General features: G+C 41.0%; 1 protein-coding gene and 1 non-coding gene across 2 annotated transcripts; both read left to right on the top strand.

Moving 5' to 3' along the window:
- The first annotated feature begins 3,962 nt into the window (after window positions 1–3,962).
- On the top strand, window positions 3,963–25,909 carry RNF149 (ring finger protein 149). The gene is made up of 8 exons (XM_032205593.1): window positions 3,963–4,437; window positions 10,928–11,178; window positions 13,558–13,626; window positions 16,516–16,598; window positions 17,080–17,176; window positions 19,821–20,016; window positions 20,379–22,429; window positions 25,323–25,909. Exons 1-7 carry the CDS (start codon window positions 3,978–3,980, stop codon window positions 20,435–20,437), a joined length of 1,215 nt encoding a protein of 404 aa, XP_032061484.1. The 5' UTR covers window positions 3,963–3,977; the 3' UTR covers window positions 20,438–22,429; window positions 25,323–25,909.
- Window positions 22,699–22,812, top strand: LOC116485248. Its single transcript, XR_004252846.1, has one exon. It is a non-coding gene; the product is annotated as a small nucleolar RNA SNORD89 (small nucleolar RNA).
- Window positions 25,910–27,184: the final 1,275 nt, after the last annotated feature.

Here is a 27,184-nt window from a genome sequence, read left to right as displayed (position 1 = left end):
CCCTCCATGCCCCAAACACACAGATTGAGCAAATCCAGTGTAGGAGCTTGATCTTTAAACAGGCTGAAGAACAGGATAGGAATTTCAGAAATGTTAACTCTACTTTCAGTTTCACTTGCATTCTTAGACAGCTCGATAACAGAAACATGGTCCTACTGTATACTATCCACTACTTATTAACAGTCTTGCCTTAAAGCAGCGAGGCATTGTACCAGCAATATTTCACAGAGCTGTAACTGTTTAAGAAACCAGTGTGCTCCAAGAAAGGTTTTGGATTTACTGTACACTGCCTGCTATCTGCTGTTTCCCTGCACGGTTAGATTAATTGCAGTAGCTACTGTATTATAAATTGACACATTCATCAAGCAGCTTTTCTGTACGGACAAGCCTTGAGACTCCTGACAGCCTCAGAACATGAAACGGCAATGGCACGTAAAGTGACAAAAAGGGGCTTCATAAAGAAAGGCTGTCGTAAATCACCTGCTCTCATTTCACGCTTTCTTCTCCCAAAGAATACCTTCCATAAAAGTTCTTGAAAGTCTGTAGAAATTCATCAAAAATACGAGCTGCAGATTTTGAGTGGAATTTTCTGGAGCACAAAAAGGGAGGACATAGTCAATAGTTTGTTTAACTGGGCTTTACATTATTAATTACATACCGCTTCCAAGTTTTCTTTAAAGTGGCAAATGTCTCGAGTGATATTTATCATCACATGCCCGGTGATGTTTGTTAAAGCTTTTAATCCAAAGAGTGTTATCAAGATAGCACAATAAAGACTGTAAAGTTCCTTGAGACTGTAAAAGGTCTCATCTTGCTTCAGCTCAAGTTGACAGCAGAACTCCTATTTATTTATTGAGCTTCGATTACTAGATCAAGGAAACCTCTTAGACCTTTAAGACCTCTTTTAGAAAAGGTCTTGATAAGCCCTAATGAACTTACTAAACATTTCAAATAGTTGATGTGCAATTTATTGCCACGTGTTCCGTATTTTAGTTATTTCTGTAGCTTCCCCAAAAACATTTGTTGAGCAACGGATATTATTTAAAACTTTAGCTGTGGTTTTGCAATATTTAAGAGCTGCATTGAATCATGTCTGTATATTAGCTAAAAAAAAAAAAAAAAAGGAAGATAAAGTTCTGAAACTTAGGTTCACACTTTTTGCTAATTTGTGCAAACATCATGCATGCACAGGGTTGAAGCACAGCTAGCTTTAACTGCCGCTCTAATTTAGCCAAAGAACACTCCATTACTGATGAAATTTTCATTATTTAGCTGGATGAAATTCAGTCTGTCTTGTTTCTGGAAGTGTACTGCAATCTGCAACGTATTCTGATTTCTAAAGATATTGAATGTTGTTAACAAAGTGCCTATCAAGGGACAAAACGCAAATAAAACAGATTTCAAAGGGGAACAGAGGTTAGAATGTCCTTACGTCTGCAGTACGCTGTTAGCTTGGGTAACTGACCTTTTGTTGACAGCCCTTAGAATTCCTTGTCTGATCTGAACATCTGCTTTTTTCAGTTTTCCTGAACCAAGCTAATTTCTTCCAAAGTCCTTCTGGGCATTGAGACTCTGATCTGTCTTGGTGTAGCTTAGCTTTTCTCTGGGGAGAAACATCTAGCCAGGCACCTTTTATCTTTGCTTCGTCTTCCCATTGCTATCAGCTCTGCAGCCAGCATGGCAGTTAATTGTTGTTCTTAACGTTTGCTGTTCCTTTCTGCTCTGAGACTGAACCCACACCAATCAGGTGTGCAGTAATGGTGTTTTGGAAATTTCCTAAGTGCTATTTCTTCCTCTGCTAGCCTTGCTCTTACAAGTTCTTGTTATAGCTTGTTCTTTTCTGTCTGCTTTCCTCTGGAAGTTATCTTAGGCCAAGGCTGACAATTTACCTTTTCATCTTGCTTTCCCACACTATCTCTTTTCAAGAAAATTCAAGCTTCTCCACTAAGATCTTCCCTTCATAACCAATAAAAAAAAAAAAGGGTATGGGAAACAGCTTATGTTTCCTATTTACACTTTACAGTCTTGCTGTCTGGTCTTCATTCTGTGTGAAGATGAGGACAATAGCTTCCTAGTGTGTACAAATCAAAGTCAACATCATTTTCCTGTTTCGAGTGACTCCATACTCTTAAAAGAACATTTCTTGTAGCTGTTCATTTTTACTAACTATTTTTACTTTTACCCCATTTCCGAGGTGTTATCTATTCTGATTACAGTCTTCCACTTTTTTTTTTTTTTTTTTTTTTCCAAAAAAAACCCTCTCTCTTGAGCTACATTTTTGGACTCACTAAAAATACTGTCACTTTTTTTCAGTCTGCTTTTTGCCAAACACTGAATTCTCTCTTCTTCCAAATCCTGTCACTTGATGGTTTTCAACGCTGTTCAGCCTTTATCTGCCTCTGCTCTGCCACTGACTCCATTGACCCTCTCCCATCTAACATGCTCTTGCTCTTCTATTCCCTTATCCTCTTTTCCTTCTTATTTTCTTCACCAACTCCAGTTCTGCTGTTTGGATTCCTTTTCCCCAGTCCTTTATATTGCTCCACGGATGTGTCTTGGCTGTCATCTTGACTTTGCTACTTTGATCTCCTCACAATGCTCAGTGCCTTTGGAGAGAGTCCTCGAACTTCACTGCCAAGTGTGTGGGGAGAATGCTCGAGTTACTTGAATGAATACTTTAGGTTCTAAGATTTTATTTTATTTTTTAAACAGTTTTATTGTAACATCATCTCTGCAACAGAACTTGGAGAATCCTGGCCTTGATGCTGACAGAGCTGAGCAGTCCTGCTGGTATGACGGGCTTCCTGAGCTCAAGGCTTTTGTCCGAGGACACCTTCCACACGAAGTATGCCGGGCGCTACCAGGCCCTGGCTGCACAAGCTGTAATCACGATTAGGAAGAAAAGGATGTTACGCAAGTTTGACAGTGTTGTTTGACAAGACATGCAACAATACGCGATCAGACAACTGTTGACTTTTCAAGGAAAAACACGTGTGTGAGACCACACAAAAAAGCCTGGTGGCTGGTGAAAACATGATTCATACGCAGATGCCTTGGGTGAGGAAACAGATCAGGCCTTAGAGTTTGTTAATTTAAGAGGTACAGAGCGAAAATATCTGCTTAATGGAAAAGGAATCCATAAAATGGTCATCTTTTGGTCATCCAGTACTCCTTTTTTTAGCAAAGCGTTGACCTTCTTGCCACTTTTCTTTGTTCTTAACTGAGCCTCCCTCAGTACAATAGCACAAGCACGCCTTTATTTGAACCTTTAGCATCGGTGACTGTTCCCTTTCTCCTGCTTCATGCTCTATTTCTGGCTGCCCTCTGCCCATACCTTCTCCCCCCTCACCCTATTTCCCTGCGCTGCAGCCCACCCATCCCAGGGGAGGACACTCATTTCGCCCTTCAACATGGGCGAGGAGTGCTCCGAAGGCCAGAAGCGATGACTCAGTGGGTCCACGCGTGTGTCATGGGGCGGACAGGACTTAAAAACAGCTCACCAGCTGGAGGGCCAACACACAAACAACGTTGAAGGGACTCGATTTTGGGGAGGGTGGGGATGGAGTTGAAGTGGTTCGATTTTGTGTTTTTTGTGATTTTTGTGCTGACACATTTGTGTGTGGGGGGGGGCTGGTGTGTGGAGAGCTTGTGTTCACCCCACAGAGGGAGCTGCTTGAAGACGGCTGCGCTTTGCCTCGACCAGACACGAGCGGTGCCTCAGCAGCCCTGTGAGGACCTGTGGCAGCGCCGCCGCCATTACGTGAGGCGGGCGGGCGAGCGGGCAGCCCTGCCTCCCCTTCGCCATTAGCCGGCGCTGCGCCGCGGCTCCGCCCGGGGCGGGGAGCGGAGCGGGGCGAGGAGGTGGCGGGGCTTCCTCCTCCTCCTCCTCCTCCTCCTCCTCCTCCTCCTCCTGCTCCTGCTCGGCTTCTCCCGTGCTCGCCTCGCCTCGGGGTGGTGGTGGCGGCGGCGGCCGGGCCATGGTGCGTCGCGCCCGGCTGGCGCTGGTGGCGGCGGCGCTGGTGGCGCTGGGGGCGCCGTGCGGGCAGGGGGCGCGGGCGCTGGAGTGGTACACGGCGTGGGTGAGCACGGCCTACGTGGAGCCGCTCAGCAACCGCACGGTGCGGGGCAACACCGAGAGCGGCCGCTACGGCGACAGCTCGCCCAAGGAGAGCGCCCAGGGCTTGGTGGGCATCCCCCGCGGCGCCTCGCCCCGCCACATGGAGGGCTGCGCCGCCGACACCGACTACGACGTGCCCCTGCCGCCCGGCGGCCGCCCGGCCCCCGAGGGGGAGCCGCCGGCCTGGATCGCGCTGGTGGCCCGCGGCGGCTGCACCTTCAAGGACAAGATCACCAACGCGGCGAGGAAGCGGGCGGCGGCCGTGGTCATCTACAACGAGGCCCGCTTCGGCAACAGCACCGTCTCCATGTCCCACCTGGGTGAGCGGGGCCGGGGCGAGGAGGACGAGGTGGAGGAGGAGGAGGAGGAGGAGGAGGCGGCGGCTTTGTCTGGCGCAGGTCGCCCCCAGATGCCTCCTGCAGCTGGAGCTGTGTGGGGACAGCTTTGTGGCACCATCCCCCGTGCAGGGCTGTGAGGGAGATGGGAGCGCCAGGTAGCTGTGAGGTAGGGGAGCTGGCGGCTAGAGGAAAGAAAAAAAAATGTTGCCGGGGCTCGTCTGAGCATGCTTATCTGTCGCCTGCAGGAAGGATCCGCGATTCCTGCAGATATCACGGGGCTCCCCTGCTCTGTCGCCGCAGCCCCTGCTCAGGCTGTGTGGCTGGGTGCAGTGAATGTGTCTGGATCAAACCCGTACCCTAAAGGGGGAGGAACGCCTCAAAACCCTGCTGTAAAAATCTGTTAGCGTTTGCAGGCTGCCGAGGAGCTGGAAGGCCTTCAGGGAAGGACAAAAAGGCAAAGCACACCATCAGAAACGTTGATAGTGCGTGGTACTGGTGCAGGGAGTTTGCTAATGCCCAGGTCATCTCTTGGTGGTGAGGAGGGGGAAGACCAGCGATTTGGTTGAAGTAGAGCTATAAGGCACTTGTAAAGAAAATAAACTTGCTTTCTTTAGTATAGCGAGCTGAAAATCTCTTGGAGCTGTAGCTTCCATAGCACGTATAATATACTGGATGTATTGGCTTGGCCCGCTTCTTGCTTTCTTAATCCACTGTGAAAGTGGAGGGGGGGTGCTAGGTAAGATGTACCTTCGGTTTTGGTTTTGTGTGGCAATTAAGATTATTCTTTTTGTAACTTTTTTACTTTTTTCCCCCTTGTTGCCACTCTATGTTGGTCAACCGGTACAAGTTTTTTTTCTTTTTTTCCTCTCGGGTGGAATTTTCCCACATTCCACCCCATGCCCCGTCATAGCCTCTCCTAGCTATTATTTGCTTTTCCATGAAATCTCTTCTTCCTTATCTTATTTTCTCTTTTTTTTGTCATCTCTGTTCTGCAGATGACCTTCTTGTGTTGATGCTTCAGTTCAGACATGCTGCTGTAGTTACATGTATCAGTGATATGAAGAGAAGTCCTCCCCTACTGCTGCTGTTAGCATTTTTCTTTGTAAACTGACAGAATTCTGATGACAAAAGCTCTCCCTATGTAAAAAAAAGTGTGTTTTAGCATAGTGTATGTACAAGCATACGTTTGTACTTATTTATACTGACTCCACAAATGCAGGTTGGACCTCAGGATGGTTTGGAGGGGGTGGGAATATACCGTGTAAAAATATCAGCGCTGTCTGTGAGTAACAGATTTTTGCTTTATGGTGGGAACTTTCAAACGTGTAAGTGTTTAAACTAACTGGCTACTAAAATTTTCAGTGCACTTTGCTGGAAACAGAGGGAAGAATTACTGCTAGTGTTTTAAATCTTGGATTGTTTGAAGAAAAAGGCTGTAGAAGGCAAGGGAGCATATGGAATATAAAGCAGTGTTTTTACAGCATTCAAGCTTGCCATTCCTCTGAAAGGATTTGTGAACTGACATAGAAGGAAACCCTGCTTGTGAGAGGAGTGCTCGGAATAAATACTGTAGGAAAACTGCAGTGCTGTAACTGAGGAGTGGAGCTGCAGGCACGAAGAACATCCACTGAGTGGATCTGCAGTTGGTGGCACTGGAAATGGTGTGAGATGGAGCAGTCGTTCATGCTGATAGAGGTGCAGCCTGACTTACATGCGGATGATAAGTTGGTAACTTTCCAGATTTGGTGTTTTTAGGCTTATTCCTGCTGGAGTGTGAAGATTCTTGAATAGGTAGATATTAAAAGTGATTCGCTCAAGCTGTTGTCAGAGCACTTGGTGAAGGACAAATTCTGCAGTTTAGTTTTTCCTTTTGTTGGTATTTTGTGTGCTTCATGAGTGCAGCGAGTAGGGATTTTAATTACAGTTCTGGAGCAGTAGAGCCAAGAGTTTGAATGTAAAACCTTGCAATCCTGCTCCTTTTTTCTAGAAGAAAGTCCTTCAAATATGACTTTTTACTGATGTCTCATGTATTCCAGGTCTTTGGTCTCTGTCTGAATTGAAATGTTGGAAGTCTTGTCTCCTTGAGGGAAGCAATGCAACAACTTCACGTGTGCCTGAGGAGGTTTTTTCCAGTGGAACGTATTTATTTTACCTGAATGACTCGAGCAGTTGCACTTGTTACTGAATCTGAGCAGTACAAACTCAAGTTTCAGTTTCAAAGGAATACGGACATCTTTAACTGTTTATTTTTGGTGCTGGTGGTGTGGGAACTTAATGTGATACAGAGGCTTCAGATTCCTTTCCAGAAAGAAAATAAATATCGTATACAAATACTAGCTGGCAGTGGGTTGGAGAGGAATCTGAAGAGGCAAGGTGTGGGGTGTTGTGGAGAGCAGAATGAGTTAGAGGTGCTGGGCTGGTTGAGAAATTAGGGGGAGGCAGAGGTATATTGCAGTGGAAAGAAGAAGGGGTCTGTTGGTTCTGTATTTTCTTTTATAATGACGTTTTGAAAAGCTCTTGGCAGCTCCCAAGAGGCAGGGTTAGGGTTATTTTGGCATCTGTTTCAACTCTTTGCCACATTTCTTTTGGAGACCGGAGTGCTGCTCGGGATTCTGGAGTGGTGCATAACTTCTGTGTTACTGATGCTTTCTGCTGAAGGCTTCTGGTGCTCTTCTGCTAAGAGGGCAGAACTGAAATCAGCGGCTTGCTGAACTTGGACAGTCACGGTGACCTGCTAAACTGTTCTGAAGACACAGAAGTGGCTTCAAAATGCTGCTGTGTTATTCTGTACGTAAAAGGACAGGCGCATGGGAAACCTGTGTGGAAAGAAGGATGCCTACCTGTACCGGTTGCTCAACCACTTGACTCTTCTGGTTGCACGTCCTGCGCCTTCAGGCAGGTGGAAACACAACACGAACCTGGGGTGAGGGGGGAGGACGCTGGGTTGGGTGGCTGAGGACCAGCTCGTCACCTGATGGCTGTTGTGCTGCTAAGCCTCGGTGGAGATCACAGGCTTCGTTTGGCAACCGGGAGCCGAAGAACATATCCGATGGTAATTGTGGTGATTTAAGTAGGATGCCTAAATAGATCTAAGGGCTGACCTCCAGCGTTTTACCAGGGTGCTCAAACCTGGAGAGCTTTCTGATGTTTCTCCTCAGGACAAAAAAAAAAAAAAAGACTTTGGCTGCAGTTGCTTTCCGGATGATTAAAAATGATCTTTAAGGTATATGTAGGACTGGACAGAAATGAATGTGCCAGTTTAAGTTGCCCGAAATCAGGATTTTAATCTATATGGCACTCTCCACGTCAGGAGTGATGACTTCATCTGCAGGAGAAGGCTGTAACAATATGAGCAGTAAAACTGACCTTGGCGTGCTAGCAGGAAACGTACCTTCATCTCCAGAGCTTCAGACTTGTCCTTATTTCCAGGTATCCGAAGGATTTGCCAGCTCTCACCGCTCTATTTGGATGATAACGGTTAAAAAAAAAAGCACATACCAGATCTCAAATCTACCCAATACCACTGAAGCATCAAGAATATCTTAAAAAAATAAAGTAAGGGGGTATTTAGGGTATGAATGTGTCTGCTTACTGTGGGGTTAGAAGCAGGTGTGTAACAGTAAGGCCACGAAAGTGTGCTCTCGAGGCATGTATGTGGCACTGCGATTTTTATAGGTGTGATTTATGGGCTGCGAGTTGTGTTGCAGTTGAAGCTGATGGGATGACTCAACAGCATTTGTCTTTGAATAATGCGTTTTCAGAACAGAAGTCTAAAATTAGAGCGAGGAATGAGTTAAAGTCCTTAGTCTTACAGGCTGCTCAGGGCAACTGCTTCTCTGAGGCTGCTTTTGTAACAGTGGGCATCAATTTTTTCTTTTCTTCCCCTCCTTGTGTCTCATGACCTTCAGGGCCATCGTGTTGAACTGAGTGTCTCTCTGACAGATTGATCACGAGTCTTGAAAACTGTTCAGATGCTTTTAATGGAAATTTGCTTAAAAACGTATGCATTACTTGGGTTAGGTTCTTCAAACGGGAAGGTGTCGCAGTCTCTAGCAGCTGTTGCACAAAAATACCCTGCCTTCCTGTGCAAGTAAATAACCGGCTGAGAGGTGGACGTGCTACTGACAAAACAGAAGTAGGCATTGCTGGTTGTTGTGGGTTTTAAAGTCGTTTTGGTGTTAGGAGTTGTGGAGAGAGCTATGCAGCAGGTTTAAACCAGCTCTAGATTTGGGGTTTGGGGAGGAAGTCTGTACTGATGGAAAAATCCAGGCTGCTTCCAGTCTCTTCTTCTCTAAGTCAGAGTGAAATAACCAAAGCCTTTCTCCGAGGCTCCTGGCACTGTGCATGAACTGTCCTCAAGCCCCCATCCTGGTATTTGTAAGTCTTGCAATTGCTTAAACACCTATGTGGATCAGGATCTTGGCTCTTGGGGAGAAAACTCTTGCTGATGTGGGATGTGCTTCTGCTTTAATGTGTTTTTTTTCTTTTCTTGGTAATTTGTAGAGGTGCAGCGCAAGGACAGAAAGCAAGGAAAGCTTCACCCAGCTCTCTGCAGGATTCCTTAGCCTCTCCGGTAATGCTTTTGGGCTGGCTTAGGGAGGAGAACAATGCTCACTAACCAATTCTGAGTGTGCTTGGACTTGTGGGATCATGTGAATAAGCACGTTGCTGGTGAGTAGGGCTAATTAGGAAGCGAGTTGCTTGTGGATTTGTCCTGTTTGCCTTCATCTTCACTGCTTTGTGCCTCGTACGAAACCCGCTGGACAAGACAACACATGCTGAGAGCTAGGTGAGAGCTGCCGGCGAGCAGATGCAGGGTGGCTGAGTGGAGACCTGTGCTGGGCCTTTCTCCACTAGCACTTTTTTCCCCGTGATCCTCAAAACTTGGAGAAACCCAGCCCTGTTTGGGAACCCTGCCCCTGTGCCAGGTCTGAACGCGGCCGGCGGGTGTAATAGCTCTTACAGGAGGTGAGCACAAGTGGGCTGGTTGCGTAAGGTGGAGCTGAAAAAGGCTGCCTGGCGTTCAGATTGGGGGATTATTTGGCCCCTAACTGGGACTTTCAGCGTTTCATCCACAGCCATCTGTACCTTCCGCAGCTCTTGCCAGCTGCCCTTTGTGTGGCAGCAGAGCAGTGTGGCTGGCGGAGCAGTCCCAGCTGGAGGGGTTGTTTGAAATGCTTAAAGCAGATAGCTTTGTGCTGTTGAAGGAAGTAGATGAGTCCAAAATGTTTTTTTTTTTTTTTTTTTTATTGTTGTTTTCAAAACCCCTCTTGACATAATGCTGCAAATTAGGCAACCATGTGTTTTGACATGGCTGGGAAGGCAAAGGGCTTCCTCTTCAGTGGAAGGTTTTGCTGCAAGTAGGTAGAATTTGGAAAGGTAGCCGTGACGTTACAGCTTTAGCTGCTCTGTTAGGAAACCCCCTCCTTCTTCCTTGACTTTCTCCTCGAATCAAGCTTAGTTTCACTTTCTCAGAGATAGGATAGCAAAGTAAACTAGAAAGCCATAATTTACCCAGGGCGTATAGCAGTGTCAGTACACACGAAAGTGAGAACGATTTGAATACAAATGGCACAGACCGGTGAAAAGGTGACATTTTAATAGGTATGTTTGCTTGCCATTTATTTTGCAAGACTTGTCAGGTGTTTCCGAGACAAGTACTGGAGATGCTGCTAGACAAAACTGAACAGGGCTCTAGTTGCAAGAGATCTTTGTTTCTGCTTGGTGGTCTTGACAGCATCTTAACTTGTTTGGCTGTGGTACGGTGGTGCTTAAAGTCTTCTCTTGGAGTTAGGTGCTTTTCTCCCCATATGGTTTGAGTGCTTTTGAGTTTAAATATATTTTTTCAAAAAAGTTACTTGGTTGCATGCTCCCAGAAGGGTCCCAAAATGCTTCTTTACAAGTCCTTGTCTTGAAGTCTCATTAAAATCTGAATATTTAGGACTAAAGAATTAAGTCTTTAAATGTTTAATGTAGCTGAATATTATCTAATTTTTTGTTGTTGTTCACATATCCAGCCTAATTGCGCTGTGGCTTCCAATTCAAACTGAATTGAACGCGTCGCTTTTTGTGGCAGTTCATATACTGTCTCCAGCTGCAGCTAAAATTCTTACGCTAACAAAGACCAGCTGCGCTCGGGTTGCACGTTAGGGCTTCAGCAAATTCCAGATGAGTGGTGTATAACTTGGCTGCCTTCTGCGTGGCATCTATGCCCCGTTTTGCTGTATGGAATGAGGAGTATAGGGCTTTGGTAAGAGTAAAAGGGTGTCTGCTGAAACGTCTCATCCACTTGAGAGTTTCATAATGTAAGTAAAGGGTTCTTTATTCAACTCAAGTTCTTCTATGCCTGAAAAAAAACAACAGGATTTTTCTTTTCTAGTTTTAATTCCTGTTCTTAACTAAAGAGACCCAAATTACTGTCAAACCGGAATGCCAAAATTCTCACTCTTTCTATTTTTCCCCTCTCCAACAGGAACAGGAAACACAGTGGTGATAATGGTTGGCTATCCAAAAGGCATCGAGATACTGGAGCCAGTACGAAGAGGCATCCCGGTGAAAATGACGATTGTCGTTGGCACGCGTCACGTGCAGGAATACATCAGCGGTCAGTCGGTTGTGTTCGTCGCCATCGCCTTCATCACCATGATGATTATATCGCTTGCCTGGCTCATATTTTACTACATACAGCGTTTCCTGTATACGGGGTCACAATTTGGAAACCAGGTAATTGTGAATGAGGCTTTAAAGCATTTGCAGTCTTTGTGTCAAATCAATTGCCTAACACTTTTTTTTATTGAAGCATTCTTGAAGACCTGTACCTCCTTGCTGCTGTATGATCTATGAACACTAGTCAATAATAGTTGGTGAGGCTAATAAATAATGAGCTAATTGGCACCGCAAGCTTGACTAATGGTAATTATTAGATACCAGTATGAAGTAATAGGAAATATATTTAGCCAGTCATCATCAAAAACTGAGTAAAGGCAGCTTCTTATGTGGTTTGTCACCCAAGTTAATTTCTTGTGTCAAAAGGACAGAAGCTATTTGCATTCTTATGTAATTTTCATTCTGAAAGTACAGATTTTACTAACCAGAATAATTTTTTTAATGGAGAAAGACCATGGTAACTTTTTTCATAAGATGCAAGTAATTGGGGCTAAAATTTTTGTTTCTAAAGCTTTATGAAAAATGCTTGTCATACCTTTAACTTGAACTGCAGCAGACTGCAAGGAGCATGTGTGGTGAGATTCAGCTCTTTCAGACTGTCAGAAGTTCAGAGAGTGGTGGGAGTACTGGAAAGATCAGGAAGAGAGAACTTTGGTCTTACTTTCTTTGCCCCTTCCAAATCCATATTTTTGTCCGAGATAGTTTTAGGGGAGAACAAAGCAACATCAAAAAACACAAAACAAAGGATTTTGACTTTAGGAGTCTGAGCTCTGATCGTAACTTACAGGACTCTCTTAGGAAAAGAAATTTGTAGTCTACTTGAGGTGTTGATTCCCTTTAGTGCTTTTTTATTAATATTTAAGTTTTAACATTTGTATTCTGGGAATATTTTCAAGAAAATAAAATTTGAGAAGTTTTTACAGAAAAAGAGAGGGCATTAGAACACACAAACTCTCCGGTGAAGAAAGGTATTTCTTCCTGTTACATTGGCTTTGATACAATTCGCACTAGGGGGACTTCAAATAGTTTGTGTTATTTAGATTCAATGTGATGTTTCCCAAAATAAGTGCCACAAATTCGTAATAGTTTGTCATCTAAATGCCTCTTAATTAAGTAGTATAACATTAGAAGGCTGTATCGCTTTCCTTAGTTCTTCTTCTTTTAAAACTACTGTTGAAAGAAAAAAAAAAACTATGTATATCTTGGACTAGATACATTGTTAGAAGTCTTGCAGTGAATTTGGGAAACAAAAACTTACTTTTCTAACCCAAATTTTATTTGTTTGGCTTACTGAATTCAGAGTAATTAAACCTTGGAAGTCAGTTATGGTATGCTTTAAAACAAGCTACTATGTAGCTGCTGAGTGAAGGTGAAGAAGGGTATCTTATGATTTATTCTAAAATTAGTTTAACAGTAAATCTTTGGAAGAACTCCTTGCTACAGAAGATGAAACAGGACCATACAGGAAATCATGAGCTGGTAGAGAAGGTGGACTAGGCTGCTGCTGGTCAAGTTCACTTAGAGGGAATTGTCGGACGGCTTTTTAGCATCACTTACTGATTTACAGTATTGATTTTCATATTTTTTATTTTATAAAGGATATAAGTCATTGTAAGTATTGTTAAAGGGGGAAGCTGCCATTAAGGTTTTTTTTTTTTTGATTCCTGCATGGTGTTTCATCAGTGAGGGACCCTGCTAGACAGATCAAACTCTAATTGGGAGCGTTCAGTTTCTAGCAGTAGCTGTCTCTTTGTCTGGGAATACAGTACTGCTTTATTTTCTTGCTTCCCCTCCAAGCATAATTAGGGCTGTTACTGTATAGAAGTCCAATATGGTGCCTCACGTCTGTTAAGCCTTTCTTGTCGTCTCCTTTGCATAATGTGTCCTTTCAGTGTAAAGCTTTGTATAATGTGTTAGGCAGTGTTTAACCGAGGGGCGGTATTAATAGCTACAAGCAGCCTTTTGACCTGGTAGCCCAGCTGTAGGCTACTCGGCAGGATTCCACCTTCTCTCCAGCTCGTGTTAAACCTACGTACAGCCTGCTTGCTCACGGCTTTGCTGAACAAGAAGGTCTGGTTATACTGCTGTTGTTTCAGCTCTGAGCGCCTCTAAAGTGCAAATTAGCTTCAGTTTTCCAGTGTGGGAAGGCCCTTGGTGCAGGCGCTTACTGTACAGGGCTACATGCGTCAGTTTGGCCCGCATAGTTGTGCGCCAGTTGAGCCTATTGTTCGAGCAGTGTGCCTACAGATAATGTTTTCTATTGTGCCTCAAGAATGCAAAACTTGCAGTCCCTCAGCATCTGCTGGCTGGAAGTATTTTGTAAACAGATTATCTAGCATTCAGAAGACTTAATAATCCCCATAAAAAAAATATTTAAGCTTTGAAGTGTAACTCCTAAAACTAGATTCTGTACTAATACTTCAAATTTTATTCAAGGGACATAGGAAAGAAACCAAGAAAGCAATCAGCCAGCTTCAGCTGCATACTGTGAAACGTGGAGACAAGGTAACATGGTGGCTTTCATTACTGTCGAATGATTTGAAATCTGTTGTAATGCCTTTATAGAGTTGAAACTGAATTTATTGCAGGATAACCACAGTGTGACTCTTACAATTTTAGGTTCATTTTACTGGCTTTGCCTAGAAGGCTGATCTTAAAATCAAAGAGTCAAAATTTAACCGTTTATGAAATGTAAAGCTGTTTTGCAGAATGTTGCAGGAAACTAAAAAGGGCTGATGCTGTAAAGATGAGGAAATACTGATCTTATCAGCACTTGAAAACATCAACAGGTGGATTGTGAAATACTTCCTAGGACCTATTGACTGCACAGTTTGTACAGCTGATGTAATGTTTTCTTTTCATTTAAGAGAACATCCATCTTCTTATTGATAAGAAAGCCTTGGTAATCTAAAGCTTTGAAAATGAAACACTTGGTTTAATCTTTTTTTTAAACTTACAATACATTAAGGAGCAGTATCGGCTTGAAGTATAAATATTTAAAGAAATACATTTTTTATATTAGGATAAAACTATTCTAAAGTTTTAGCACAACTTTCAGAAAGTTAACTCTTTGAGCGTAAGGCCTAAACTCGCAACTATTTGAACAACTATATGAATTAGAAAAAAAAATCCAAGGTTTTGAAAGAAAATACTATTTTATTCTCTTCTTAGGCATCTATGTACCTAGATGCTACCTTAGCTTCTGACTAGACTTCTGGTACCATATAGTTGTTTTTCTTTTTTTTTCTTACCCTTATTTGTCTTATTTGATTAAATTTTACTTAACGACTGACTTGCTTAGGGATGGAAAAACAAGGATTTTCTTTTAAATTGATGAATACAATTAAGGTGAGAGGACATTTAAGAACTTCAAAAATGTGTTTCAACAGAAGCTATTTGGCTCAAGTGACATGCTACAGAGTGTATGTACTTCATGGAGTAAACTAGTTTGATGTTAAAACAAGCTGTCTCAGAGCTTGCCTTTTTTTTCCCTTTTATGCATTCAGCATGCTTAGCATTTTAAATGTATGTGTTATTTTAATTAAATTGTAAATTCCATCAAAAAATAACGAATTTCAAGCTCTGAACAGAAGGATGTACATACTTCTGTTTATACAATGGTGAAACTGGAGAGAAAGGAGGATGGAGCTGAATCAAAACTTGCATGAAGCAGTATCACAGCATAACATCAGCATAAGAAGAAATGGATGTAAGAGAGTCATGATGAATTCTGTGGTGAGGACCACAGTGAAGCTGTTAATTGCTTTTAAGTTGACATTCAGTCAGCCTCTAAAAAGGATTTTTTTAGGAGATTTTGCATCAGGAATTTCCTTCCCATCAATATACCCATGAGGAAAAAAAAAATGTAAAAACTTATTTAAAAAAAAAAAAAAGTAAAATTTGAACTAGGTTATTGTACAGTATGCTGGTAGTAACTATGAATGTCATGTTGATTAAGCAAAGTAGAATGAAATTAGATTAAAACATCTAAAATAAAGGTTTTCTGCTTTGTAAACCATGGTTTACCATTTGATTTGAATCATCAAACTGTCAGCAAATTTCAGGAACTTACTGACGCAAATGTACCTTCATGAACTTATCAGAGAACTTATCAGAAAAGACAGTCCTGTCTCTATATAAAGGCAAAACGTATTTCAGTCATTAGGTTTGAAAGAGTGCCACTGTTGTGATACAGTACAGCCTTTCATTATCACTTCTTTCGGAGTTGAGGTGTTTAACTAAAAATAGGTCAACATTTAAAAATTGTATTTGCTATCACGTAGATCTTTCTGAGAAGCTTATGGGATTATTGCGAGATGCACACATTTGGTTATGTGCTGCATGCTTGGATTTTGTCTCCTGAGGAATACAAAAAAATATTACAGAATAAATGTGTATCTTATTTTAACTTTGCTTATTTTTTAACAAAAAGATTTACTTAGGAATTTGAAGCATTAAGTATGTAAAATGATAGCATGTGAAGGAGGGAAAAACTTCCCTTGAACTTGAAAGTTCATTTGCAGTACTTAATTCATTTGAATGTTTGAGATGATTTTTAACTGCTTCAGTCAGCAGTAAACATGAAATACACTTGTGGGAGATGAAAGGGAAGTTGGTCTGCTTTGTATTCTTCTAATGTTTGTTTTATACAACTCAATTAACACTGAATTACTTATCAGGAGGTAGCCATCATACTTGCACTGTAAGGATAAGTATGGTTTAAGATGGCAGAAAGACCTGTTAGGGAAGATACATAGCCCTTAAGAAGAAATAAGCTGGGGGGCAAAAATGGTATGATTTGACTTCTCTGGTGTGAGCTTGGAGAGATGTTCTAAAAATCATCCTGAATTGTTACTTCAGTTCTCCTCCTCTAGCTTCCAAAGGATATTTACTAGGATGTGGTAGAAGGAAAAAAACAAAAACAAAACAGAACAACAACAAAAATATATGGGAAGAGGAGGCTTGTAGTATTTAACCCTAAGAACCTCCTCCTACTTAATCTCTTGCAAGTCTTTGGGACCATCAGTAAAAATAAAATGAAAGCACAGCACACTATTTTATTTTATCTGTGATCTCTTGTGAAATTTCTTGATTTTCATTATCTGTTGTTCATTGGGAGCAGAGTAAAATCTTAAAGACAGCATTTGAGGTATAACAAATGGCTTAAGATACCATGTGTAGTTATTTAAATTAGAAAATCTGAATTGGGCTAGTTTTTAATATTAGGTATCACTTGATCAAATTGCCTCTTGATTGAATCTTGATTTAAACGAGGGAGACATTTTTATTTCCTAAGCCAATTTATACCACGTTTTGTGAAATTATATATTACTCAAAGCTTGTTCTGTAATTACATGTGAATGTAATTTGCACATTTAAATGTGTTATCTTCAGGGTTTAGATGTTGATGTGGAAAACTGTGCTGTGTGCATCGAGAACTATAAACTGAAAGATACTGTTCGAATTCTGCCATGCAAGTAAGTCACCGTAATTATTCTCTTCTCTTTGTACTATGTTTTCCCAAAGAAAAACTCGATGAGCTTTCTGAAAACTCTTCTGAAAACGATGGCAGAGCTGAAGCTGTGCCGTTTGTATGGCCTGTTACATGTTGAAGGGCACTAGGAGACAATACACCACCCCATATTTGTGGGGGAAAAGGAGCAGTTGGGAGAAGTGTAAAAATGAAGTAGAGCTTTCTTAATATTGTTTGAATTGTACATTTGAAGGTAGCTCAGTAGTGTCATTGTAGTTAGTACCATCTTTTATTTTGGGTTAGCGTGGCAGATAAAGACATTTCCAGAACTTATGGTTATGTCTGTCCTATTAATTTAAGCAGTGCTTAAATGTCAAAGTTACAGAGGAATTGGGTTACCTATCAAGGTAGTAACTTGCACATCTTCTAAAAGAGTAATGTTTGATATTTCGTTATGAGTTCTAAAGGATGTTTGTTTTCTTTAGGCACATCTTCCATAGAACATGCATTGACCCTTGGCTTTTGGACCACCGAACTTGTCCAATGTGTAAACTAGATGTTATCAAAGCTTTGGGATACTGGGTATGTTGCACACTTACCTTTAATCTTCAAGAAAAAAAGCACAGTGCAGGAAGCACGGCTTCGTGTAACTGTTCAGAATGAGTTGTTACAGTTGTTACTTGGCTAGACTGAAGAAGCTGGGCAAAGAAATGAATTTTTGATAAGAACTGGAAAAAGTGAGGCTTTTGGGTAGGAGCTTAGTGTGGAAGAGCTTATGAATCCTCAGTGTACTCTCTTGTGATAGCCTTTTTTTTCTATCAACAACCAACAATAGTAATGAAGTTTAAGCAAAGGTGAGGCAATTTGCCCAAGCTACAAAACTATAAATTCTTGTGTATATACTTGATCTTGCTGAGAACAGTGATTCAAAGGAAATAGTGATTTTTTTCTATAGTTTAAGTCTATTTATGTATGCTTCCACATATGCTAAGTGCTTTATCCCTGTAAGTGGGCCAGTACTGAGAACCTTCCTAAAGACATTCATCAGAAATTGGTTAAATAGAGAAAATGATGTGCTCTCATTTCTTCCTGACAGCACCAGAAAAGAGAGATGAAGACACATGCGGTAGGTTACTTGGTCACTGTTGATAAATAGTCTCGAGTTTCACTAAAATGCCATAGGCATGAACGTACCTCTTCTCTTCTACTGATCTATAGAGGTCTTCAGAAAACAGAGGCATTCCTTGGTTTCAGGCTTCCTTTCCTTGGCTAGGTTTGCATTTTGACTAGCTTTTCTCTTACTTCATTAGAGACTTATCAAGTCCGTGGATGACTAACGTTTTGTTCTGTGAGAAGTGACAATACTCTTGCTACGTAGCGTGTATGTAGGCATGTATTGTCTCTATATATACACATATACACGCACCAAATTATGGTGGCTCTGTGTAGTAAGGCTTTATCCAAGAATTGCAGTGTTCTCATGTGAAATAACTTACCACATCAATATTGGTACGTTAATGGCTTACTGCTAGCTCATTTTCAATTCTTGGTGTTAATATAACTTGTGTTCTATGCGATGAAAGGATATATCCCTCTGTATACAGTCTCAAAGCTGAGACACTTTAAAATCTAAAACACTTCTATCCCCTGAACTCGTACTGATACCAGCTCTAACCAAGAGGAGTAATGTCTCCTCTGCTTGGTAGGTGAAAAGAATGTAGGAAGCAAGTCGAGCAGGGTTATGTTAAGTACAGAAGCTCTGTTCTCTTTTCTGATGGAATGGGGGAAATGTCTTGCTTATGTGTCAACCGTTCAAGTCATGCTGAAATTAGCAACGCGAGAAGTCATTCAGGTTTTCTAGCTCAGTTTTCAGCCTGATCCAGGTTGCCCAACCTGATTTGTAAAGTGTTTGTGTGAACATCTTGTTGATGTGAGGACAAGTGTGAAGAGCAAGGCAGTTCTTTCGGGAGCGTGCTGGCTGAGTGACGCAACGGCAGACACGAGCATGCAGCCTTGTTAAAGAAGTCTGCTGAACTCTGCAAAGAGTCTGAAGGCTGACCTCGATTTTATGGTAAACAACTTCGCTGCTGCAGCTTTTTCAAAGAGCTCAAGGTAGAGGGAAGGCAGGAAGCCCAGGTACCTGCCTTGTGTCCTGCAAACAGCAGGCTTCTAGACTGCAGTCTTCAGTGATCTAGTTACTACTTCCTAGGGGAAAAAAGAGAACTGTATTTCACCACGTCTGACTTACTGACTTAGTAGAACATTGTTGAATCTTATATCTTTGCTTATTTAGCTGCTGAGATTTTGGAAACAAAATCATTAATCCTTTCCCCAGTACACACACACACCTGGAGGTTAGTATCGCTTGTGTCTTAACTTGCATTCAAATGTAGTTCTGTAGCTTATTTGGAATTAATGTTTTGATGCTAACGAAAGGATCAGCGTGGAATTTCTTAGGATGGGCCTTTGATAAATGAGGAGGGGGGGGAAAAGGTTCATCATGAAGCCACAGAAGAGTTATTTCTACTGTAGTGTACTTGCTTATGTTTAAATTATATTAGTGTGTTAATGGCAATGGCTTAAGGTTCAATTTTAGGAACAGAATTGTGCATGTAGGAGTTATTCTAAAAATCGGATTATTACAAATAGCTCGTGCTGTACAACAGGTGAAATAAGTTCCTTTGCTCATGCTGCATATGTTCCTGCAAAGTGAGAAGCTGTCGCATTTGTATTTTGAGGACACGTTTTTAAAGTTAGACTGGAGGAAGGAGAGGAGGGAAACTTTCTCATGTCAAATGTTTGTTCACCCCAGTAAACAAATCTAAACTTGCCAAACTACTATCATGGAAAAACAACGATTTCTACAGACGTGTAAAGGATCGATAGGTTTGCTCAGTGAAGACTTGATATGTGCTGAGCATGCTCCTAACCGGTCTGCAGCAAAACTGTTCCGAAGTGTTGACATACTCCATCTGAAAGGCTGGCTGGGTTGATTCCTGCCACTCTCAGCTTATTCTGTTTCTTTGGTTTCTGATGGAAATAGATGGATATTAGGAAATCGGTTGGAAATAGATGATATTTAATACTGTGCCCATGAGGTCACCTGTAATAAGTAATACTAAATGGAAAAAAAAAGGCCATTTTCTAGTAACATGAGGTTATAAAGTGGTAATATGGAGGCCTGTGGGTGGGCAGAGGTGTCAGTTAATGTGTTTTAATTTTGAAGGGGGACTCTGAAGACGCACTTGAAGTTCCAATACCTGAATCAATAAGTGGCAGTGTTTCAGTTGGAAGCCTGAGTATCGCTCTACAAGAAGACGACAGAAATGAAGTGAGTGAATTGTCAGCTTCTTCCACCAGTGAATCTGTGTTGCAGTGTACCAGTCTAAAAGAGGATGCAGGCGAAACCACAGCATTACTTGGTAAGTAATACATTGGTTTATCACTTGACGATCCTTGATGCCATTAATTGCATTAGAAGGAGACTTTCTCCAAGGGATTTTAGCGGTCTTAGTATTGCAGTGCAGACCAGATTGAGTGGTGTTACTGCTGATGTTCAAAAACCAGAAGCAGGTAGATTTTGAGGGAATCCCATCAAGATGAAGAAAATTGGTCTTAAAAGGAAAAAAAGATGTAAATAGTGTTTTGGGAGGATTTCTTACCTAGAGATAGAACATATACATGAATATTTGATTTGTTTCCAGACTTTAGATTATTGTGCTTTATATGTTAAGTTAAAAAGGTGAACCTAGAAACAAATTTTCTTCTAATTCCTGGCTTCTAGATGTGGATGTCAGTAATAACCGACATGGAGAGCATCTATCTAATGGAAATTCCCACTGAACTGCTTCACGGAAGATACCTTGAACAGACTGTTGAAGAACTATTATTTTTTATTTAAGTAGTATGAACTCGTCTGGTTAATGGAAAAATAACAATGTAAATTATTTTACCTTTCAAACTTTTCTAGCTGGTGTTCCAAAAGGGCTAATAACTAAGAATTTTGTACACAAGAGGATTTTATAAAACTTCCTCTGGATGTCTCATCCTATGAAAAGATGCAATAACCCTTTTCTGTAAGCATTATTACAATGTCATTGTGTTCCAGAGGGCTGTAACAAAGTTGAAGACTAGGCAGTGAAACAATGTAGAACGTCTAATGGATAAATACTTTGGAAGCACTATTGGTGATCCATATGTGTATATATGGAGAACACTTACAAGGCTACAACTATTAAAATGTTCTGAAAGTCCTGTTGTAATTGGAGATGGATATACGTAAAAGACACAATCTAACCTTTGAAGGAATCAAATAACTTCATGGATATGTTACATATCCTCTTTGGTGATGGAAAAAATCACCAGTTGCAACTTTCCTTACGTGTAACAAATACAAATTTGATCTTGTAATGTGTTCCACTCCGAGTGGATGCTAAGAGAAAAGGAGACTTTCTCCACCTCGCTAGCTTTTGATACTGAATTTGGCAGTAATAGGTTATGCAAGGTGGTCTTCACGTGCTGAGCATGTAGACTTGTTTCGGTATATGCACACTGGTTACCTCTTTCAGTCTTAAACTCAGTAGAACAGAGGTGAAGGGCTAACTATGGCTAAAATATTTATTAGTCTATTTATAAAATTTTACTTAATTCCTTCTTATTCCTGCACCCATCCTGTCCCACTTTATGTAAGAAATTGGAACTGTTTCTTAGAGTATACAAGGTTTGAATTTATTTTTTCTTTGCATAGAGACGCTAGAAATCTTCTCCTGGAGACTCCGTGGTAGGAGTTTCCGCTGGGTTCGTCACTCGCTTTTATTCCTTTCTTTTAGATTAGCAGTATTGTGCCTTATAGCAAAACACCTACGAAACCTGAAGCATCTGAGAGTGAATATAAACCCTGGCATCTCCCATTATGACCTCTTATTCAAATATTTATATACTGTAAGTGGTATAAGGAATTGCTAAACTGTTTTGTAAAGAAATATGTATATTTAAGACACTACTTAACTAAGAGTGTTAAATGAATTGTTTAGGATTTTAGCGTTGTCATGTTATAAATGTGCTCTGTTCCTCAGTTTGTTTTGGTAAAGCTGTTATTACAGGTTGCTTAAAACAAGGTCTCTTACTAGACATTTGTTTTAGAGTGTATTTTGTTTTTAAAATGTATATTTGGAATGTTTTTAAGAAAATATGCAATTCTTTTTCTAACTTATATTGAGCTTCAGTAGAAGCAATAACTTTTTTTTTTTTAATTTTAGAATGAATGTTCCAGAAATGAGAGGTTTCAGCTGGGGAAATATAATCTAAACTTCTACTTTGCAGAGCAGACGTTTCATCCTAAATTTCCTTTTGAAATATTCTTCCTAATGCCTACTTAAATAAATCTGCCTCTTCCCTGTAGGAGTGTAACTTTTAGGTTTACTGGAAAATTGTCAGGTTGTAGTTCTGATGTCACCAGCAGGTGCAAGTTTCTGTGATGCCTTTATCTTACAAGAAGCACACGAGAATGGAATATGACTGACCAAGCATCTCCAACACTGAACAAATAAAAAACAACCCACAACTAAAACAATGTATAGGGACGCTTGTCTCCAAAAGAAGCCTACCAACATTTCCAGAACTGCCTTTTTAACTATCTCTTCAATATTAAAAACTAAGTCTTCTCCCTCTTCCTTAACACAAAACTGAACATTGATTTTTAGTAAACGTTGAGAGGGTTTAAACTCTAGCTCAAGGAGGAACCAAAACGAGTTATCGAGAGAAGTCTTGTCAATCTGTGGATTGTGTCTTGCTGATACCTGCAGTGCAATATTCATGCTGGAGGGGAGAACTGTGGTAAGTACATCAACTTTTAAGTCATACTTCTAAAACAAAACGCCTTTCTTCAGAACTGAAGCTCAGAGCTGGATGAAAAGCTAGAGAACCTGCAAACTGACGAGAGTGCCTATAAAATCTGATGTGGTAACAATTTAGAAAAATGACTAAGTATGAGGATTGCTAGAACACGTCTTCTGCTGTCTCCATACCTGTTTCATTTAAGCTTTCACAAGAACAGTTTGCACGTAATTTGTGATATATTTAGGTCCTGTAAGGCCAGCTGTGCTGCTGAGGAATGATGACAATAAAAGGCCGAATTGCAGTGCCTCCAACAAGCAGTTTGCTCTCCTTGGAAGCACGATGACAAAATCTTCCGAAGCGAACATTGGTCTGACCTCAGTCAGAAAGCTTATTATGTGCATTAGCAAAAAGAGTGGCAGTGTGAAAATACAGAACAGGAAAGAGGCCAGCTGTGGAGCTTAAAGCAAAAGCAAGAGGCTTAGAAACATGAAGTGTATCACCTACTGTTAGAACTCACTTAAGTAACTTTTAGAGTACGTGGGTGTAGGCAGCTCGAGGTAGGTACAGGTTTTTGCTGATCAGGGCTGACTTTGTTGGATCAGACCTGTATTTCTAGTTCCTAGCACTCTAACTACCAACAGCTCCTATGAAGAGCAGAACAGAGTCTTCCTCACCCTTTGGAGGATCTGTAATCTGCCTTTCTGCTTGGGTTATTTACTGCCTAATGTGGGAGCTGATGCTGTATGTGCTGTGGGTTCTCTTCCTAGCTGCACGTTTTTCATAAAGCATGTAGGAGCCTCTCTCTGAGATAGGTCCCTTTGTCAGATTTTGCTGAAGTCTCCCAGAGGGCTTCTTAAAGCAAGCATATATATAAAGTAAAAAAGCAAAAGCCCAGTGCCAGCATAAAGTAGAGAGCCCCCCAGTGGCAGTGTTGAATAAAGAAATTGGAGCAAATCCCCAGTGGAATTGAGGGATGTTACTGCACAATGATGAATTTCATTTGTAGGCATCATTACTTGTGATGTTGGGGAAAAAATTTGTGAAGTGCAAAAGATGGAAAAAGGAGCTGTAGACATCTCCAAATGGACTGGTGTTTAAAATGAGGCAAAAGCCTCCTCTTTGATCAAAAATCTTAGCTTATTAATAGTCAAGTTGAAGAATAAATTTATTATTAAATAACTTTTAAACTAGCTTCAGCTTTCAGACCTGTTAGCAAAAAAAACAAACAAACAAAAAACAAACATTTGAACATTTCAGATCTAACTGCATGTTAACAATGACTTTCATTAGCAATGGTACCAGTTTAACTAGACTATTGGGATTGTTTTCACTAATTACCCCTAATAAAGACCAGATTCTTCTTTTTTTTGACCCTAAGCAGAAATGGGCTTGAAGCAATGCTTGGATGAGAATCTCTACAGTAGTAGGAAAAAATAATTAGATAGCAGTAACTCCTTCCCCAGACTCCTTGCTCACCAATGTATGCATGTCATCTGGTTGCCTGTTGCCAGGAATCGGTGCTAGATTCTTCAGAGGAAGTATGTCAGAGGGGTTGTAAGATGGTTTAATTACAGCGAGAATGTTTTTAACTCTTATTAAACTAATAAATTGGGCACCGGGTATAATAAAAGCCCAGCTTTGGTAGGAATATTCTTGGGTAATTCCTGTCCTGTGCCAGGATGTAATTGGGCTCAGAGAAACTGTTAGTGTTTTTTTTTTTAAAAAAAAAAAAAACAAGGTTTTTTTTTAACAGCTTTTGATTTAGGAGTGGTCATCCTGGTTTTCCTTCCAGCACACTAAGCTTTCTCTAAGACAAGTCGGTAGTAGTTGTGCAGACAGGAGCCCAGAGAGCAGATGGTGGTGATCATTGTCTCACCTCTTATGCCCTGTGGTACGAGAATGCTCGAGACAGCAGGGTCTGTGCTCACGGGTTTTGATGAGCTCCATCAGAAGTGCATTGGGCTGATGATTTAGCTCCTCCCAAAAGCAAAATTCTCATGTCTAGGCAAGTACAGACATGCAACTACTGTTAGCAGTTGTCACATGGAAGTATACACCAGTAGGTTAAGAAGGGCAGTGTGAATTGGCAGAATACTTTTTCAGTTGTTGCCAAGGCTGCAAATACTTAATAAATGCATGGGTTTGGTGCACATCGGCATTCCAGCGTTCAGTAAAAGGTGGAACTCTTGCTCAACAGAGCCTTAAGGGCTCTGTGTCACTGCAGGAGTGATACTGTTGTGGAAACTGTGTGGGAATTTGGTCTTGGTGTTTCTGTACTGAGGCTGTTAAGGAAGTACTGGCTCCGCTGCTCTGTAAGGAGAGCTGATACTGAAATTTAGTAAAGGAATCAGCTGGAAATATTTTGTCAGCTTAACCTGGGGAGAATGGAGCTCTTGGTGTGGGCAGCTTGACAAGAGACTGTTCTCTTCCACCAGCCTGAGTGAGACTTCACAGGATGGCTCAATCCAATTCAGTAGCTTGCTGTTCCACGAGAGAGTCGTCCTTTCCAATTTTCCACGCCAACTATCAATTACTTACTTTGTTCTGGTTCTCACATCTGAATTAAGAGTATGTGACAAACTCAGCTTACATGGCAGAAAACTAAATTCCTCTAAGTTGAATATTGTCAAGGTAGGAAGCTGAGTATCCTTACTGTGTGACTGGATGAGCCTTAGAGCTGGGCTCAGAGAACAAGGAGCTGGGGTGGAGGAGAAGGGAAGAGCAAGACTGGGAGATGCAGTTTTATAATAGTGCTGTGCTGAACTGAAACTACTGAAATGAAAGATGGCAGCAGCAACTTTTTCACCAATTTTGGTTATAAAAAGAGAAATAGTAATGTATTTTCTGTCCTTGAGGCTGATCTTTACTAAGTGCTCTTTTTCTCTCACAGGTGGTATGTGAAGATTAAACATGCACAAATCAAGCTGGAGGCTTTTGTTTTTGTTCAGTATGGGTCCTGATCTCTCTCCTCAGATATCCTGCTGTATTGCGAAACTTGGTTTGAGAAAGTTTAAAAGTAGAATGTCTCTATAATTGCATGTGTTTGTGTGAAGAATGCATTGCCTGGAAACTGTCCATTATGCTTCCACTGGGCCTGAAGCTAGTTTTCACCACCTGAAACATGGTAACGATTCTGTATTTTTAAACAAGCATATCCTTCTGAATTGAGAACAGCGAATTAATGAGTTCCCATCATTTCATTAGTCTGAGGCTTAAGTCCAAACTCTGTATTCTCTTCTGCTTAAACAAAACTGCAAATAACCTCTTGAACTTGCTAGTCTCTGTCAACAACTATTCACCATCAACTCTTACGGTAACCTTGTACTAACTCGGTTGCATTGATTGCATCAAGCACTGAACTACTCTTTCCATTGTGTATGTACAAGTGTAAGGATGTCAAGTTATGCATTGTTGATGTAACTTAATGGCTAAAAGCTCAATTTCCATAATAAATTATACAGACCTTTTAAAAAGCAACACTTTGTAGAAAATGCTTTGTAGAAGCTTGAGGGTTTTCTTTGTCACACTTGTGTAACGAAAACCCTCATAAACAGATCTGGGACACTCAAAACAAGCACAAACTTTGTGTTGGGTAGCAAGGGGGCATTGTCTTCAGTAGCTCACATCCTTTCTGGATGTTGTAGTGCTTTCTGTGTAACTCCTGTGGAGCTGTGGTGGGTTGAGCTGTGCAGAGCAGCTAAGGGCTGTGGGGCCAACGTTCAGTGTGTAAGGCTTTTATTTCTGCTCCTCCTTCATTACTTCACTTAAGGCTCAAGAAGGAAGCTCCAAACAAAGTATAGAGCTTTTAAGGTTTGTTTTTTTTTTTTTTTAAACCCACTTTTTGAAGAGAGATGAACAGGGAAAAGATGAATATGGCATAGTTACATTGTATGTCAACGTTAGTAGACATGAAGCAGGCAAGGTGCAAATTCCAAGCAAAAACTGTGTTAACTGCTACTGCTAACAGTGACATAGCACAGGGCTAGGTTTTAGAAGGAATTTATAGAGCAGGAATTTCTAGACTTAGAGCAGATCTAAAATAAATTCTACTTTAGTTGACTTAACACATCATAACTTTGGGAAGTTGTACAAGCCTAATCCTCTAATGCCCAGAGAACACTTCCTCCAGTGCATCTTAAAAAAAGATCATGCTGCAGAAGACGAGATTGAGGGGATTTTATACAAGTCATTGTTACTTATTATCCAAGTAATTTATCAGTTTACCTTACTTACAAAGATGAAGTCAAAAGAAAATCTTGACCTTGCATTATTGATCTTCTGCCTCATAAAAAATTAAGCAGGATCTGCAGACTTAAAACAGCTTTTGTTTATCAAACAGCCTTGTATTAGAATGGCTAACTCTTCAAATTATTTTTCTATTAAAGTTGTGAGTTTAAATAGCAGCAATTATTTAACTGTCAACTTCAGTGGTATTTCAGCCTACTCTCTCCCCTACCCCTAGTCTAACATAGCGTGGTACCGATTACATGCTTACAACTGAAGAGGCTATTTTAATCATTGGTAGCCACAAAAGAAGTGCTTGTGCAACTTTTGAAGTAAGAAGAGTCCTATGACTGAGTTCTATGAAGAAAGAAAGGGGACCATTTTTCCACAGTGGATCATTCTCAAAATCATGCAATAATTGTGGTACTTCAGCTAGTGGTGGTATGAAGCCAGCACTGTGGAAAGAGTCAGTGATGTGGAGGAGGAGAGCATACAGTTTTAAACATTACAGTCAACACTTCATCATCA

This window comes from Aythya fuligula, chromosome 1, assembly GCF_009819795.1.
Source record: "Aythya fuligula isolate bAytFul2 chromosome 1, bAytFul2.pri, whole genome shotgun sequence".
Taxonomy (NCBI): domain Eukaryota; kingdom Metazoa; phylum Chordata; class Aves; order Anseriformes; family Anatidae; genus Aythya; species Aythya fuligula.
Note: the sequence above shows the minus strand (reverse complement) of the source record. Positions and strands in the feature narration are given on the sequence as shown.